At 36.5% G+C, this 17,552-nt stretch overlaps 1 protein-coding gene across 2 annotated transcripts in view; it reads left to right on the forward strand.

Annotated features, from left to right (window-relative positions):
- The window catches only part of LOC135210201 (protein fem-1 homolog C-like), a 76,701-nt gene extending 62,410 nt beyond the window's left edge, over positions 1-14,291 (forward strand). Inside the window, exon 3 of one of the 2 annotated variants that reach the window (XR_010313472.1) lies at positions 13,160-13,296. Coding sequence is in view for 1 of the 2 variants with exons in the window: in XM_064243036.1 (XP_064099106.1) it covers positions 13,160-13,378 (219 nt within the window). In the remaining variant the exon portion in view is untranslated. Of the gene's footprint in view, positions 1-13,159 lie in introns of both variants that reach the window. The other variant, XM_064243036.1, reaches the window with a different exon arrangement.
- Positions 14,292-17,552: the final 3,261 nt, after the last annotated feature.

Consider the following 17,552-nt stretch of genomic DNA (forward strand, 5'->3'; position numbering starts at 1 on the left):
ATATATATATATATATATATATATATATATGTAATATATATATATATATATATATATATATATATATATATAATGTATTAATGTGTATCACTTACGGTACATTCACTTTCACTGTAACTAAATTTAGCGATCTCGACTTGTGCACATTGACCCAAAGACTATATTTTTAAATCGGGTTTTCAATTTAGAACGTTGAAATAATGGCGCATAACTTAGTGCGCAGTTGAGGTTGCGTAGGAAAAAGTGTGCACGCGCTTTTTGCACAAAGCGTATTTGTGGTTGATGCGTGTTTACCTAGTATTCTGTTGTTGCCACAAGTTCATTGTTTTTTCTCTCTCTCTCTCTCTCTCTCTCTCTCTCTCTCTCTCTTCGTTGTGTCACAGGTCGTAGACTCTCTCTCTCTCTCTCGTTTTTCGTTGGCACACAGGCTCGTAGACTCTCCGTTTTTCGCTAATATACAAGTTCGTAGTCTCTCTCTCTCTCTCTCTCTCTCTCTCTCTCTCTCTCTCTCTCTCTCTCTCTTCTCTCTCCAGTCGAGTACTGATGAACTTAACTGTCCGAATTTAGCAAAGGGTATTTTTGGTCAACAGTGACCCTAGGAACTCTCCAAGTGCATATTTTGTTTACGATCTGCTTACGCCTTTTTACTTGCTATAATGTCCGTTTTGCAGCGTATTCTATAGCTGTTGTTGTGATTGCTTTTCTCTTTAGTGGCTTTTTTTTCATTAACATCACGTAGCCGTTTTGTAGTGGCTACAGAGATATATAATTGTCAGATGCCTTTCGGTAGTACAGTAATAATATATGACTTTTGTGGTATATTTGCTTGATTTTTTTTTGTTTATTTCTGCTTTCATTATCCTTCGCTTGCTGCTTTTTATGTAGAAGCTACTTGTAGCTATTTTTTTATATATTTATATATATAATATATATATATATATATATATATATATATATATAGTCTCAGTAATTGGGCGGCTACTTGGAAATCTTAGCTTAATGATAAATAATATTGCCAAGACCAGGAAGAACATTCTTTATTTAACGAACTTTCGAGGTTTAAAACCTAATCGTCAGTCTGAAAATTTGACAAGGATGAGAAATCACTAAAATTACATTAAAATGAATTGTCTGACAAAATGCTTCAGTAAAAAATTGAATAAAACGAACAGCACGGACACGCCAAAACAATACGAAAAAAAACTAAAACAAACGCAAAACACAAAAATAAAAATAAAGAAACTACCACACTCAAAAGTAAAATGGCTAACGACCCACTTTGTGTACCTACTGTGAAATTATACGATTGCTAGTTGAATACCGGACGAGTCGTTGTTCAATTCCGGTTTCATCTTCTTAATAAACACCGACTCAGAAATTAAAAGGTCTATAACTGATTCACTTAAGGTGAGTTCTCGGATGAGCCTTATTCTTACGAGACGTTTGTTTGGTGGCCGCTGATTGGCTGGTACCGGGAGGTAGGCAGCTCCCAGCCAATCAGCGGCCGCCAAACTAACGTCTCGTAGGCATAGGGATCACCCAACGACATCTACCTTAAGTGAACCAGTTATAGTCTATGAGCAAAAGGACAATACTCTAAAATCCAGGTGAGTGAAAGGATGGTCTTGTACTAAATTGTGTTCCTTTATGGCAGATAAAGGTGGTTTAGAAAGAGGAAACCTAGTTCTAACAGAAAGACCTCATGTGTTCCAGAATTGTGTCTTAGCCAGCGGGAACTGGATCACACGTATCGCAGACCACACTGCGAACAGGTAAACAAGTAAACGACACTCGAATTAAGGTCCATAGGAAGAGCAGGCTTCGCCTTCAAAAGTGATCCTATAGTAAAAAGGTTATTAAAAACAAACCTGAAACTAACTTGAGGAAAACTGTTTTAAGTATTTCTTGTAACTTTTTTCGGACCATGTAGCTACTATGACCAAGAAAAGGCAATATAATGTACTTTACATCTTTACTAGGAGTACTGTACACCGGTCTGGGACAAAATTTCTCATCTAGAAAATTTTTCAGAACTTTGTAAAAAAACAAATATGGGATCAGATTTTTCGGGAAAATAATTCTAGAAGACCATGTCTTGATGAAATAAATGAAAATCACAACAAACATTGTAAGCTCTATTTATCATAGTACGTATTGAATTAAGTTATTATATATATATATATATATAATTATATATATATAATATCTTAATATAATATATATTATTTATATATATATGCATACATACCATAATACATACATCATAACGATACTACATACAACATACATAACACGAGTATGTTTCTTGTGGCGGTTTGCTGGCTAGTTTACTGCCTTATCTGTAAAAGCTACTGTGGTTACTGCTATTACCGGTAATGTAGACATATTGTCTCCTTTTGTAGCAGATTACAAAGCGATTTTTAGAATTATATGTGCTGACTATTTTATTTTCTTATCCCTAACTTCATGCTCTTTCTGTAGAGCCTACTGCTTTTCATATTGGTGTAGACGTATTATCTCCTTTAGCAGAATATTATCCCTTCCTTACTGCTTTTTCTTTAGAACCTCCTGCTTTTACTAACTGTAGACACGACATCTGCTTTGGCAGAATATTATCTCTCCCTTACTGCTTTTTCTGTAAAACCTACTGCTTTTACTGCTGCTGTAAACATATAATTTCCATTATTAGCAAATAACGAAGTTCTTTCTGCTTGTCCACCACAATGGCTGTAGCATCTACAGCAGCTGTGATACTGCTTTCAAGTTTTTTTTTTTTTTTCCGAGTTTACAAAACCTCACATTCTGTAACTTGGCACGTGGTTGGCTCACCTGCTTAAGATGCCTTCGTGGAGGTGAACCCAGTTCCCTGGTTTTATTTCTGTATCTGCCTGTATTTCTTCTGTATCTTCCTGTACCTGTGGTGATAGTTTTGTTTCATTCGAACACGTGTGAAGGCTGGCATGTGTTGGAACAGTAACGCGCCTTTTATGCACAATTCATCAGCTGAGGAAACAAGTGTAGGTTATTTATACATTGCAGAATCGTAGTAACAGAAGGTGGTGTTTATTTACACAATTATTTGTGCAGTATGTATATATAATTATTCAGACATGAAGTATTGAGTTAATGAAATAATATTTAATTGTTTATTTAACCAGAGAGGAAGACCTTTTAATGGCTTCAGTTTTGTACGGTACTTATCCATCTGTAGTCTAAAGTAAAAAATATTTTTGTAGTGTATATATATTATATATATATATAATATATATATACCTATATATATATATATATATATATATTAAAGGACGTGAAATATTGAGGTTTATGGCCAAGACTTAATCCATTTATGCATTTTGCTAGAGAGAAAGTCCCTTCAATGGCTTCGGTTCACACGGAATTTATTTATTAGTCGTGGCAGAATAATCTACGCATGTACCCCACGCGTGAGAATTCCCGTCTAAATGACGTTTCGGGGCGACATCTCTACGTCACCCACCATTCCTGGTGTCGATAAATTTAGCCGCACAGCTCGTGAAGAGGAAGAGAGTGTTTAGAAGACAACAAAGGACTTGACTCTTAATACCTTTGCAGTTTTTATTTTTATTTATTTATTTATTTTTTTTTTAAATATTTCCCCCGACGCCATAAATTTCTCCGATGTTCTTTTTCTGTTCTTCCAAACGCCCTGAGGAATCATTCCAATTCCTCATCTTCTTTAAAATGGCTAATTTGCGGATTTGTTGAATTGTAGAAAGTTGGCTCTTCAAGTACCGGAGTAAGTAAATATGAGGTGCCAGCTGGTTTGGTCACATCGCCTTGATTCATATATACTCTTTAACTACAAATGTCCTTTAATATCCAATTCGCTCTACCTCAGAATTAATATATTTTCATATATGTTAACTGAAGGGGAATTTTTGGTTGATGATTTCGTCGGCTCCCGGGCGCGAACCTAGGAACCAAGAAATCAGGACGTACAGTGATGCGCCTTGAACCACACAGCTACCACGAGAGGATATATAAGTTAACCCCGCCTCTCACCTACAAATCCCTGTCCAATTTCTAATAAGGTCCTACGCAGCCTCCATAACTGCAACCCCTTTAATTCCTTTTACTGTACCTCCGCTCATATTCTCTTTCTTCAATCTTCTTTTCCTCAACCCTCCCCTGACAATTGTTTCTCGATATCCCTTTGAGCACCGAATGACGTCATCATAGGTCTCTGCGCTCTGCCTAACTCTCTTATCAGGGACTACTTTTCCAATATAAGTTAGGATAATACTTTTCTTTTCTTAAATACACCTATATAATGCATTCACCCTTGCAATTTACCTATGCTTACAATTTCATGATTGCATTGGATGTGGAGTTTTAATAATAAGTTGATATAGGGAGATGTGTGAACAGTTTACAAAATTGTCGTACTACAGTTTGACTGGTTAACAACAGTCCATTACCGGAAGCAGATCTCAGTTTTTGCATTCGATGCATAGGATATTATTATTCTTCTATATATATATATATATATATATATATATACTATAATATATATATATATGTATATATGTATGTATATGTATATATATATATATATATTATATATATATATAATATATAATAAATAAAGTCATATCACATTTCCTTGATCATATCTAATATCGAGCTACAATGTCCTTTAATATTTAATTCGCTCTACTCGGAATTAATATATTTTTTCATATATGCTTGACCGAAGGGGATTTTTTTCTCGATAATAGACTTTGCCTGGACCGGGCGCGAACCCATGGAGCTTTTCAAATCCAGGAACGTCAGTGAAGCTTTACCTACTACACCACCTGGATTTGAAAGGCTCCGTGGGTTCGCGCCCCGGTCCAGGCAAGTCTATTATCGAGAAAAAAATTCCCCCTTCGGTCAAGCATTATATGAAAAATATGTTAATTCCGAGGTAGAGTGAATTAGATAGATATTAAAGGACATTGTAGCGCTCTCTCTCTCTCTCTCTCTCTGCTCTCTCTCTCTCTCTCTCTCTCTCTTATATAATATATATATATAATATATATATATATATATATATATATATATATATATATATATATATATATATATATTAAACAAGAAGTCTATATTCCCTTCCCATTATTCACGAGAAAGTAAAATTAAATAATTTAATGACTGACTTAAGTAGTTCGCATTCTATATCCATTGATACGCGCGCGTTAATATCGTGAGTAAAATACATTTATGTATTGTGATGTCACAGTGGTGACGTCACTTCCTGACTGTTGTTGTTGTGATGTCATTGACAGCTTGTAAAGGGAGTTAGATTCGTGGTATAATAATGTGATTTTCAATTCTCTAATGATACTTATATTTTATTCTTTAACAATAATCATATTAGTGCAGCAATTTTTATATTTGTCTAATAGTAATATTAATGATATTTAATTCTCTAATAATATTTATATTTAATCCTCTGTCAGTAATATTAGTACAGTGATTTTTATATGTAATTCTTTAATAATATTAATTGCATTTAGTTCTCTAATGATAATATTTACGGTATTTTAATTCTTTAATAATAAATTTTATATTAAATTTTCTACTAATATGATTATCTTAACTAGAATATTGGTATATTTGATATAAAATTCTCTAATAATATTATTTGTATTTGATTCTCTATTAATAATTATATTAGTACAGTAATATTTATGGTAATTTAGTTTCTTGTAATATCTGTATTTAATTATCTCAACAATAAGATATTTAATTCTCTAATAATTTAAATCTGTAACGATTTAAATGCAGTGTTGACTGATTGGTTGCCGTGCCGTGATAATTAAATAGTCTTATTCCATATTACAGTAGCTATGCCATTTAAATGAATGATTGTAGGTAATTGATAATTAGATATTAACGAGTTTGAAATCAAAACACATTTTAACCAAGAAAGGTTGCACGTTCTAATTTGAATTAGCTTAAATATTTATAATAATAATAAATAAAGTTTAAGCTATTAAAAAATCACATCATAGGTCTATAAAATGGAAGAGTAACTCCCCCTCCCCCCACCTTCAAAAAAGAGGAGCCATTGGAAATATCAGATCAGCTTTAAATATTTATAAAATAACAAAAGCTGCAAAAGAGATATCATTAACAGCGTAGGTCTATAAAATGGAACAGTAACTCCCTCCCCACATGCACCGTCAACATACCGCCAAGGAGAGAGAGAGAGAGAGAGAGAGAGAGAGAGAGAGAGAGAGAGAGAGAGAGCGCCAGTGTGGGGGTATCCGAATTGTCTAAGCTCTAAGAGGACGCGAGCTTCATAAGGGGGGTTGGGGGCTGTGTGTTGGTATCACCGGTATAGGTAGGGGGGAAGAGTGGAAGTTTAGTTGCGTTGTTACTGAGGCATTTCAAGCTCTCTCTCTCTCTCTCTCTCTCTCTCTCTCTCTCTCTCTCTCTCTCTCTCTCTTTCTCGGGAAGGTGTCTTACACTTGCCAACTAGGCCGATGATGTTCTTGCTGTCCTCCTCACAGCAAAAAAAAAAAAAAAAAAAAAGTAAAAAATAAATAGAAAAATGCAGCAACGGAATAGCATTAACAGGGGAATCGGCATGAACCAAGCAGTTTCTATTTTACCACCTCCGCCCCTTTCCCCAAGGGGCCAGTAACCCCTGGGGCAGTAAAACAGCGTGCCTTCCTTCGGGACATTGCTCCAGAGTCAGGTTGCTTGTGCTCTCTTCTCTCTCTCTCTCTCTCTCTCTCTCTCTCTCTCTCTCTCAGGAAGATAATTAGTCACGTGTACGTTGCATGGTTGCTGTGGTGCGCGTCCTTGCCACTACCTCTAGTCAGGAAGGAGAGAGAGAGAGAGAGAGAGAGAGAGAGAGAGGACTAAGCCGTCTTTCGGTTCAAACAAACAGTTTTGTAAACTCGTCTAATGGAGCTCTCTCTCTCTCTCTCTCTCTCTCTCTCTCTCTCTCTCTCTCTCTCTCTCTCTGTGAGAACATAATGGGATTTCCTCCACTCAAAGGGTGACGTCACCGGGATACCGAGATTAGTACGCTAGTCGTTATATGAAATTGAGTACTGTTTTAGTATTTGCATTTCTACTTTGGCAGCCTTGTCATATTCGAGAGCACCAGTTAGCTTAAAATCCTGAAACACGAAACAAATTCATTAGGTAAAAAAATTAACAAAATGAGCCCCAAAAATGTCGGAGGCAGTAGGCGTAGGCCTACAGTTAGCAATTATGATAGATAAACAGAAAATCAAAATTGGTAAGGTATTTCATATATGCAACTCACGATTTAATTGTATAATTAATATCGTGAAGTTTCCATAGGCCTATTATCATAAGATGTTTATATATCGTATACATGGTTCTCACGGTTTGTATAACATGGAGACTTTATATAGGCTTATTGTCGTATTGCCATTTTAAAATTACCTTTTGTTCTCGTCAGTACACGTGATGTCGCATCCTGTTCAGGAAATTGAGCAAATATTCTCTCTCTCTCTCTCTCTCTCTCTCTCTCTCTCTCTCTCTCTCTCTCTCTCTCTCTCTCTCTCTCTCAAACAGTTATAACAACAGCCTAACTACTTCATCTTGTATTCCAATTATTTCACTTTACCCTATTGCATCCTGTTAGGAAATCCGGTGAAACGTACTCTCTCTCTCTCTCTCTCTCTCTCTCTCTCTCTCTCTCTCTCTCTCTCTCTCTCTCTCTCAGTAAACAATAACAACAACGGTCTAACTACTACTACTGCTGCTTCATATTGTATTCGGTAAGTTCACGTGTAGGATTCTCTCTCTCTCTCTCTCTCTCTCTCTCTCTCTCTCTCTCTCTCTCTCTCTCTCTCTCTCCAACAGCCGAACTACCAATACTTCTTCTGAGTCAGACGTCGAGGTCAGTCACAGTCTCGGACGAGGAATGCCAGACACTGTCGGCTCAGCGAAAATGCAATTGATTTCCGGAATAAATATTAGGGTCCCGGTTTCTTAACGGGCCATGACAACTCTCACTTGGGACTGGCATGAGGTTGGACTTGTGCAGATGGACAGCTCATGTTGTAAAATATTATATAAAAAATATATATATGTTGACAGGCTGTGGAACAATTTCCATGAGTATGTTGTGCAATAAGAACCTCAGCAGAAGTTCCAGCGAAGATGCAATTCATCTGTTTATATATTAATTTCATTCATTTTTTTCCTTAATTTCTCTCATCTTTGTGTATTTCCTGCTACCTTCTGTCACTCTGTTACTTCTTGGAAGTGAACATAGTATGTATTCTTTGGAAGTTTTACTTTTCAAGTTAATGGGCCCCCTTTGGTGGGCTTGTTCCATATGAATAGGGGTTCCTCTTCTGAAATAATAATGATAATAATAATAATAATAGTTTCAACAAGAGGATAGTGTGTGTGTGGGGTGGGGGGTTAGAAACAGCAGGAAATGTCTTTGGAGTTACACTGCGGTAACTTAAGAATAGAAAATAAATGTCCGGATGTTGACATTAGAGAATTATTTGTGTAAAAAAAAAAAAAGTAGTTTGACTAGTTGCAAAACAAGTGAGAATGTGGTCTTCATTGATAGTCTATGGTGGAGAGTAGGACAGGTTGGGGAGGAGGGATTATATTAACATATATGAGCAAACACTTTAGGGATAAATAGAAAATTGTCTTAAAAATGAACAACTGCAACTTTATTTGATACAAAAAGTGAAATAATGTTAGAATAGATATTTCTATTAGTCTTTTTGTACTTGAGTGAAAAATTTAAAAATCTATAAAAATGAATTACTACAACTATATTGAATAAAAATAAATTGAAATTATCTTAGAATAGATATGCTTATTAGTTTGTTTGTTAATATGAAAGATTATACACAATGTAGACTTAACAACACTGAAAGTTGTGTATTGTACATATTTGGTAATATAACATGGATCATATACAATAAGTTTTAATAATTTTTGAGTACCAGTTGCAGCCTATGTGAATATGATGAGGTATCTTTAAGCAATATTGTAGAATGTATGTACGTACTGTATTATTATTATTATTATTTATTTATTTTTTTTGGTCTATCACAGTCCTCCAATTCGACTGGGTGGTATTTATAGTGTGGGTTTCTGGGTTGCATCCTGCCTCCTTAGGAGTCCATCACTTTTCTTACTGTGTGTGCCGTTTCTAGGATCACACTCTTCTGCATGAGTCCTGGAGCTATTTCAGCCTCTAGTTTTTCCAGATTCCTTTTCATGGATCTTGGGATCGTCCCTAGTGTTCGATTATGGGTACAATTTCCACTGGCAAATCCCATATCCTTCTTATTTCGATTTTCAGGTCTTGATACTTATCCATTTTTTCCCTTTCTTTCTCATCAACTCTGGTGTCCCATGGTATCGCAACATCAATGAGTGATACTTTCTTCTTGATTATGTCAATCAACGTCACGTCTGGTCTATTTGTACATATCACCCTATCTGTTCTGATACCATAGTCTCAGAGGATCTTTGCCTGATCGTTTTCTATCACTCCTTCAGGTTGGTGCTCGTACCACTTATTACTGCAAGGTAGCTGATGTTTCTTGCACAGGCTCCAGTGGAGGGCTTTTGCTACTGAATCATGCCTCTTTTTGTACTGGTTCTGTGCAAGTGCTGGACATTCACTTGCTATGTGGTTTATGGTTTCATTTTTTGTATTGCACTTCCTTCATATGGGAGAGGTGTTATTTCCATCTATTGTTCTTTGAACATATCTGGTTCTTAGGGCTTGATCTTGTGCCGCTATTATCATTCCTTCAGTTTCCTTCTTGAACTCTCCCCACTGTAGCCATTGCCACGTGTCATCGCTGGCTAGTTCTTTAGTCTGTCTCATGTATTGTCCGTGCATTGGTTTGTTGTGCCATTCCTCTGTTCTGCTTGTCATTTTCCTGTCTGTATATTTCTGGGTCTTTGTCTACTTTTATCAGTCCTTCTTCCCATGCACTCTTGAGCCACTCGTCTTCACTGGTTTTCATATGTTGCCCCAGTGCTCTGTTCTCGATGTTGACGCAGTCCTCTATGCTTAGTAGTCCCCTCCTTCCTTCCTTTCGTGTTATGTATTGTCTGTCCGTATTTGCTCGGGTGTAGTGCTTTGTGTATTGTCATATGTTTCCTTGTTTTCTGGTCTATGCTGTGAAGTTCTGCCTTCGTCCATTCCACTGTTCCTGCGCTGTATCTGATTGCTGGCACTGCCCATGTGTTTATGGCTTTTATCATATTTCCGGTGTTGAGTTTTGACTTGAGTATCACCTTGAGTCTCTGCATATATTCTTTCCTGATCGTGTCCTTCATCTCTTGGTGTTTTATATTCCCTCCTTCCATTATTCCCAGGTATTTGTATCCCGTCTCATCTATGTGTTTGATGTTGTTCCCATCTGGTAGCTTTGTCTCCCTTCAGTCCTTGTTACTTTGCCCTTTTGTATGTTGACCAAGGTACATTTTTCTATTCCAAACTCCATCCTGATGTCGCCAGATACAATCTTAACAGTCTGGATTAGGGTATCTGTTTTCTTGATGCTCTTACTAAACAGCTTGATGTCATCCATGAACATCAGATGGTTAATTCTGTTGCCTCTTTTCTTGAGTTGGTACCCACCATCCATCTTCTGCAGTACTTTTATCATGGGAATCATGGCTACTACGAAGAGTAGTGGGGACAGTGAGTCGCCCTGGAAGATCCCTCTCCTGATATTAACCTCTGCTAGTCTTATTCCAGAGCTTGTAATTATTGTATTCCAGTTGTGCATTGTGTTTTTGAGGAAGCTGATGGTGTTTTCCTCTGCCCCATATATTTTCGGACATTCTATTAGCCATGTGTGTGGTATCATGTCGAAGGCTTTCTTATAGTCTATCCATGCCATGCTTAGGTTGGTTTTCCTTCTCCTACTGTTCTTCATTACTATTTTGTCTATCAGGAGCGTCTTTTGTGCCCCTTCACTTCCTTCTGCAGCCTTTCTGTTGGTGGGGGATGGTGTTTGTATCCTCTAGGTAGTTGTACAGCCTTTCACTGATGATACCTGTTAGTAACTTCCACATTATTGGTAGACAGGTGATAGCCTGTAGTTACTGGCTATATTTCCCTTATTCTTGTCTTTTTGTACTAAGAATGTTCTTCTTGTGGTCATTCATTTGGGCGCATGGTGATTTGTGATACAGTGCTGGAGTTGTTCTGCTATTCGTGGGTGTAGAGCCTTGAAGTTTTTGAGCCAGTATTCATAGACTTCATATGGACCTGGGGCTTTCCAGTTGGGTATTTTCTTTAGTTGGTGTCTGACTGTGTCTGTCGGATCTCGGTGAATCTTTGTTTTATTCTCCCTGTTTCTTCTTCCTTGACTTCCTGGAGCCATGTTGCATGTTTGTTGTGTGATACCGGATTGCTCCATATGTTTTCCCAGAGTCTCTTACTTGGTTTGGCTTCAAGAATTTCTTGGTGGTTGTCTTCCCCTCTTAGGTGCTGTATAGTCTTTTCTGATTGGTTCCGAATAGTTTGTTCTGTTGGTATCCCTTATTCGTGTTCAGGTACCCTTGGTCCCCCTTTATGTGCCCTGGCCTCCACCTTAATCCTCTGTTTTACATCTTCTATTGTGTTGTTTTTTAGTCCCCTCTCCTGTAACTTTGTATTTTCTCGTTCAGTTCCTCCTTGTTTTCTTGCTTCTTAGCCTTTTTCTGCCATCTCTTTCAGTTTACTCAAGTCAGATCTCATCGCCATGATTTGCTTTTCCTGGCGCCTTTTTCAAGGCAGTTGTTGTTTTGGTTTCCGTTGGGTTGGTTGAGCTGGTTGTGTTGGTGTTCGTTTCTCCATCAGTTCTGCTTCTAATCTTGCTCCTGCCAAGTTATTTGTTTCTTTGATACTGGTGGTGTGTATTATTCCCAGTATTTCACTGACCTCACTTGTTTTCTCCCTTAATTTCTTAGTGTTGTAGGCTTTCATGGAAGGGATCTTTGTTCTCTCTGTATCTGGCTCCATCCATTGTCTGATCTTTTCTACCCATTCTGTCCTCTGTCACTTTGTCGGTGTTTCTGTGTGTCGTTGTTTGATACCTCATCCTTGTCGTCTTCTGTGGCATCATCTCTCAGTTCGTCTTCTAGTAATACGTTGCTGTGTGTCATTTCCCTTTCCAGTTCTTCTGTTTCTGTTAGGGAGAGCCAGTTCTTTTTCTTTATGTTCCTTACTTGGTCTGCCAGCCTCTGCTTTGTTTGGGGGGTGTTATTCCTCTCATTCCAGATGTTGACCAATCTTCTTCTATATCCTCTCTCCGTCAGGTTGCTTCTGATTTAGCATTTCCATATTTCCTTATTTTCTTCTCTTGTCCATTTCTTCCTCTGGTTTGCTTCTGTAGCTCCAGTCTCTGGTTGTTGGTTACAGTCGTTGTGATGGTCAGTTGCTGGATGATGACCTCCAAGTACCTGACTGTCTTCCCCTTCAATTGGGCTGAATACCTGGCTGCCGGATGAAGCTCCTCTGTTGCCAGAGGTTCCATTTACGTCGTTTTTGTTTAATCTTTAATCATCATTGCTGAGTTTTGCTATTTAACCCATACCTGGACTCTACCCCATCAGGAATAGGTACTCATTTACAGCTGAGTAGACTGAGGAAATTATGGTAAAGATCCTTTCCCAAGCAATCAGTGCCGAGGAGAGCTGTAATTATTATTATTTTCAAGATAAATATTGTTCATATGGAACAGCCCCAGGGGGCCATTGACTTTAAATTCAAGCTTCCAAAGAATGTTATTTAATAGGAAGAAGTAAGAGCTAAAGAGAAAAACAGAAAGAAGAGATCTCGGTTGTCAAAAAAGAAAAATATGAATGAATAGGTAAAACTGTATTAAAATGCAAGGAAAATAGTATTAGGGAAGTAATATTAGCATTGCATCTTCAGTTGAATTTTTGAAGTTACAATCGCACAACACCCTCTGGGAAACTTCCGCAGTCTAATGATGTGATGAATAAAGGACCTCTGGAACTGTTAATGATATAAAATTACATAGTTTATACTTTCTGCAAATTACATAGTTTATACTTTCTGCATAGGTTATTACCTGATTATTATTATTATTCAACATTGTATAGAATCACCTCATTGTCCAAACTGACTCTTGATGGTTTCTTTCAGATCGTCGAAGTCCTACTGGAGGCGGGAGCTCACGTCGACCAAGTGACCTCCCTCGGGGAACGGCCCAGCACCTTCCTGCGGCAGAACTCGAAGTGCCACATAAACATACTGAACTACACCACCTTGAAGTGTCTGGCAGCACGAGTTATCCAACAGTACAGGATCCCCTACAGTGGGGAAGTTCCGACACACCTGGAGTCCTTCATCCGTATGCATTAAGTGTCATCATTGTGATAAATGGTCTTATTCAATCGCTCAACTCCCCTCCTCCTACTGCTGTAAGACGAAAGGAAGGCAACTGTGGGTAGAATACACAAATGACCTTGACTTGACCTCATATGCAGGTTGTCTTCTGTCTGTCTGTCTGTCTGTCTGTCTGTCTGTCTGTCCTCCTCTTGGTTTCCCTATGTGAATCGGAAGTGACTTCTGGGCAGTGATAAGTTTGGAGGTGGAAGTATGGCACAAGAACAAAATCCACTTTTGTCAGGGTTTACATGTATGTAGAAGATAGGTACTTTTCCTCAAAAATTATTTTGTAAGTAATGGATGATTACTTATTGAATTATTGAAAGTACAAGTATTTGTTTACATGAGTACATTAAGAAAATTAATGTATTTGTCTATATGAATACAATACGAGTGTTTATGCATGTTCCTATGGAGGGATCCCCCATGTGAAGATTAAAACAAAGGACATGGGAAGTAGATGGACAAAAGTTCGGTGACTGAGTGCAAAGAATATTAATTTAAGTGCACTTTGACCCACATCAATACAAATGCTGTCCTCGACATCTGTGTGTATCCTATTGTCCTTCCCTCATCCTGTAGTGTCGAGTACATCACAGATAGCAAGTTATTTCTTCCATGACCAAAGAAATGCAGCACTGGATGCTGTCTTAACAATATCACTGCCACGAAACAGGTGGTTTGGTTTGGGGAAAGAGAGGTTTTCTTTTATTATCCTGAAGGTAATAAAAAGGTTGCGTGTCTGCTTTTCTCCCATAGAGGTGCGAATCACTGCATTAAGTTATTTTCAGTATTGGTTGTATGATGGAATTGCAAAATGGGTGTCTTTTGAGTTTAAGCTAATGTGTGATAAGGTACTATATATATACAGTATATATATATATATATATATATATATTATATATATATATATATATATATATATATATATATATATATATATATATATATATAGATATATATATATAATATATATATATATATATTTAATATATATATATTATATATGATACATATCATATATATACTTTTGTTTGTGTGGTTGTGTGTGCTTGAAAGGGATTACAGAATCCCATTGTGTATATTGATAAACAGAAATGTTTAGTTTAATTACGTGGCTATACAAGGTACAGCCAAGCTCCCAAGATTTTTATGAAATATCATTTTGGTTCATTTTGTTTACATAAACACTTATGACAAGCAAGCAAGGATGGATGATTGTTTACAAATTTTGTGTTTTCTCAAGTATTACACGAAAGCAGTGCAGTGAAGCTTTAGGGAAATGAAGTAGATGAACTTGTGTTCATGTTCAGAGTAGATCACAGCAACCAGCCCTCCCTATTTGTATATGAGATGTCACCCAGCAAGATATATTTTACTCTGATTGTCATGTTGTTTAAAGAAAGTTCGTTTTAGTTTTTCTTTTATTTATTAATGTAATGTTAAGACATTTGGTAAAACAGAAAATTGTTTTTGTAACTACAAAAGAGAATATTTTTGTTTTGTTCAGTTTATGATTGTGATTTGATCTGGTGGTCAAGTTAAGCTACAGAAGGATCAGTCAAGTTATACTACAGATGAATTTTTTTTATATACAATTCATGTACCTTTAATCCATTTTTTTAAATAGGAAATTAGTTTTTGTTAAACATCAAGACAGGATATATTTTTCAGTTGGAGATTAAGGGATTCTGCAAAAGAAATAGGTCAGATCTGAATTATTATCTCTGTCAGGCAAGGTAAATAAGGTAGGCCTTGTGACTAACAAGTACAGTGGTACCTCAACATACGAAAGGCTCAACTTACGAAAAACTCAAGATACGAAAGCAAATACGCAAAATTTTACAGCTCTACATACGAAAAGTTTTCAAGATACGAAAGGTTGTTGCTGTAAAGTCCTAAGATTCGCCCAGACCACCGAGAACAATTTTAAAACTCCCGCGCCGCCAACTGACACTCGCCACCATCCTCCCGCTCTCCCATTGGTTCCTGATGCTAGTCACACCATAAGGTCCTGCTCTCCTATTGGTCAGCATCTACCCCTTGTGCTTTAAGTATTCTAAATGGTAAAAGGATGCTGTAAATTGAAAAACTTATTCATGCAATACATTTAATAAAAAAAGAAGCCATTAGGTAAAAATAGAATAAAGAATAGAAATGAATGGTTATTATACTGTTTGGTAGTTTCAGTAGTTGAAGAGAGATAATGAAAATTTATGGCTTACTGTGTAAAGTGATTGCTTGGCGATTGTTCGATACTCGTAGGTGCTGGAGGTAAACAGAAGTTTGGAAACTTTTTGTTTGTTTATTATAATTAATGGTTACTTAATAATTATTTGAAGTGAGTAGATGGAATACATTTAATAAAAAAATTGTGAATTAGATATCATAAAATATAAAATAAATCAGACTGCCAACAAATACGTATATTTTAGAATTCTTCTTCTTGTTTTATTATTACGTTACGTATACGTATGTTTCATTATAGCTGTCAGTAACTCGGTACGTATCTCCATTAGGTAAAGATAGAATAAAGAATAGAAATGAATGGTTATTATACTGTTTGGTAGTTTCATTAGTTGAAGAGAGATTCTAATGAAAATTTATGGCTTACTGTGTGCTAGGAAAAATGATTGCTTGGTGTTCGTTCGGTACTCGTAAGACGGGTAAGAGCTGAATGCAAAAATCGATTGGAAGGTTTTTTTTTTTGTTTGTTTGTTTGTGTATTATAGTTAATGATTAATTAATAATTATTTGAAATGAGTACATACTGATTATTTATACATTTTATTGGCCTATTCTAAGCTTTTAGCTCCTAGGTTTAGATGTCAGAATCATAGACTAGGCTACAGTAGCAACCACTAACATAGGCTAGGCTTATTGCTAAAGAACATATGCTAAAGTCCTAATAAAAGGGGTTGAACATTACATGCAGTTGAATATTACTCAAGTATGTACAGTATTTTGCCTTTTTGGAGTCTTATTTCTTCCGTCGGATCGGTGTCGTAACCCTAAACATGTGTTTTAGGCCTGGAAATATAATTTACTGGGGTGCTTTTGGAGGGCTTGGAATGGATTAGCCATTTTACATGTAAAATGTGGTCCAAGATACGAAAACTTCATGATACGAAGGCCGCCTCGGAACGGATTAATTTCGTATCTCGAGGTACTACTGTAATTAAATTTTGGAAGAGATAGGACTGCAACTTTTTGGAAGAAGTGATCCTTTTAGGGGGTTAGTGCTGGACCTTAGCAGAGGTTTGTGGCCTCCTAATTTTCTTATGTTTAATTTCACTTGTATCTGATTAAAATTAAATGGATTTCAATGGAAATGATTTCAGCTGTGCTCCAATTTTGCAACGTGATTTAACTGCTTGTGGATTACAAACATGGACACAATGGCACTACTTCCTTAGTTGTAACCTATGTAAAACATCAGTTTTGTTTCAACTAAGGATCGGTGAATCTGCTAGACTACTAGAGGTGATATAAATAATCTTTTGAGGAATTTAATTCATTTTAACCAAAGTAACTTTCACGAGAAGTTAATTGTGAGCTGTTGTAGTTTCTCTGCTGTAATCATTCAGTGACTTTCATTGGAGCACTGAAATGTTTATTTAATTTTTTATCCATAGGTCCTGGAAATATGTTTCTGAGCTCTCGGCCTTAAAATACAGAACAGGTCGTGTACACTGAACAGAGACACACGATAGAAGTGTCAAAAATAAAAGTGCAAAGCATTGGCGTAGTTTGTGCTGTGATAAGAATGGATGTTAACTGTTCATGGATGATTTCATAGATTATATGGGACTATATTATAAATGCTGCACCCTTACATAGGATTATGGGTAAATGGCAAAACATAGTAGGCATACAGCCAAGTGATTTATGAGGAGATAAAGCAGATTAGTCATATTCATTTGACCTATGGATATATTTCAGTGAACATTCAATCTGGCCCATTCTCTGGAATTTAGAAAAGAAAATTTAATCTGTATAGTACTTATTAATTTGGCCTTCAGGGTAAACCACCTAACATTATATGGTAATCCTTGTTTCCTTAATTTCAATCAAACGACAAATCTTGGGAGAAATTTGTTTGAGGAAATTTTGTCAGAATCTTCAACATTTTCAGTTGATCCAGTTA

Source organism: Macrobrachium nipponense, chromosome 39, assembly GCF_015104395.2.
Source record: "Macrobrachium nipponense isolate FS-2020 chromosome 39, ASM1510439v2, whole genome shotgun sequence".
Classification (NCBI taxonomy): Eukaryota; Metazoa; Arthropoda; class Malacostraca; order Decapoda; family Palaemonidae; genus Macrobrachium; species Macrobrachium nipponense.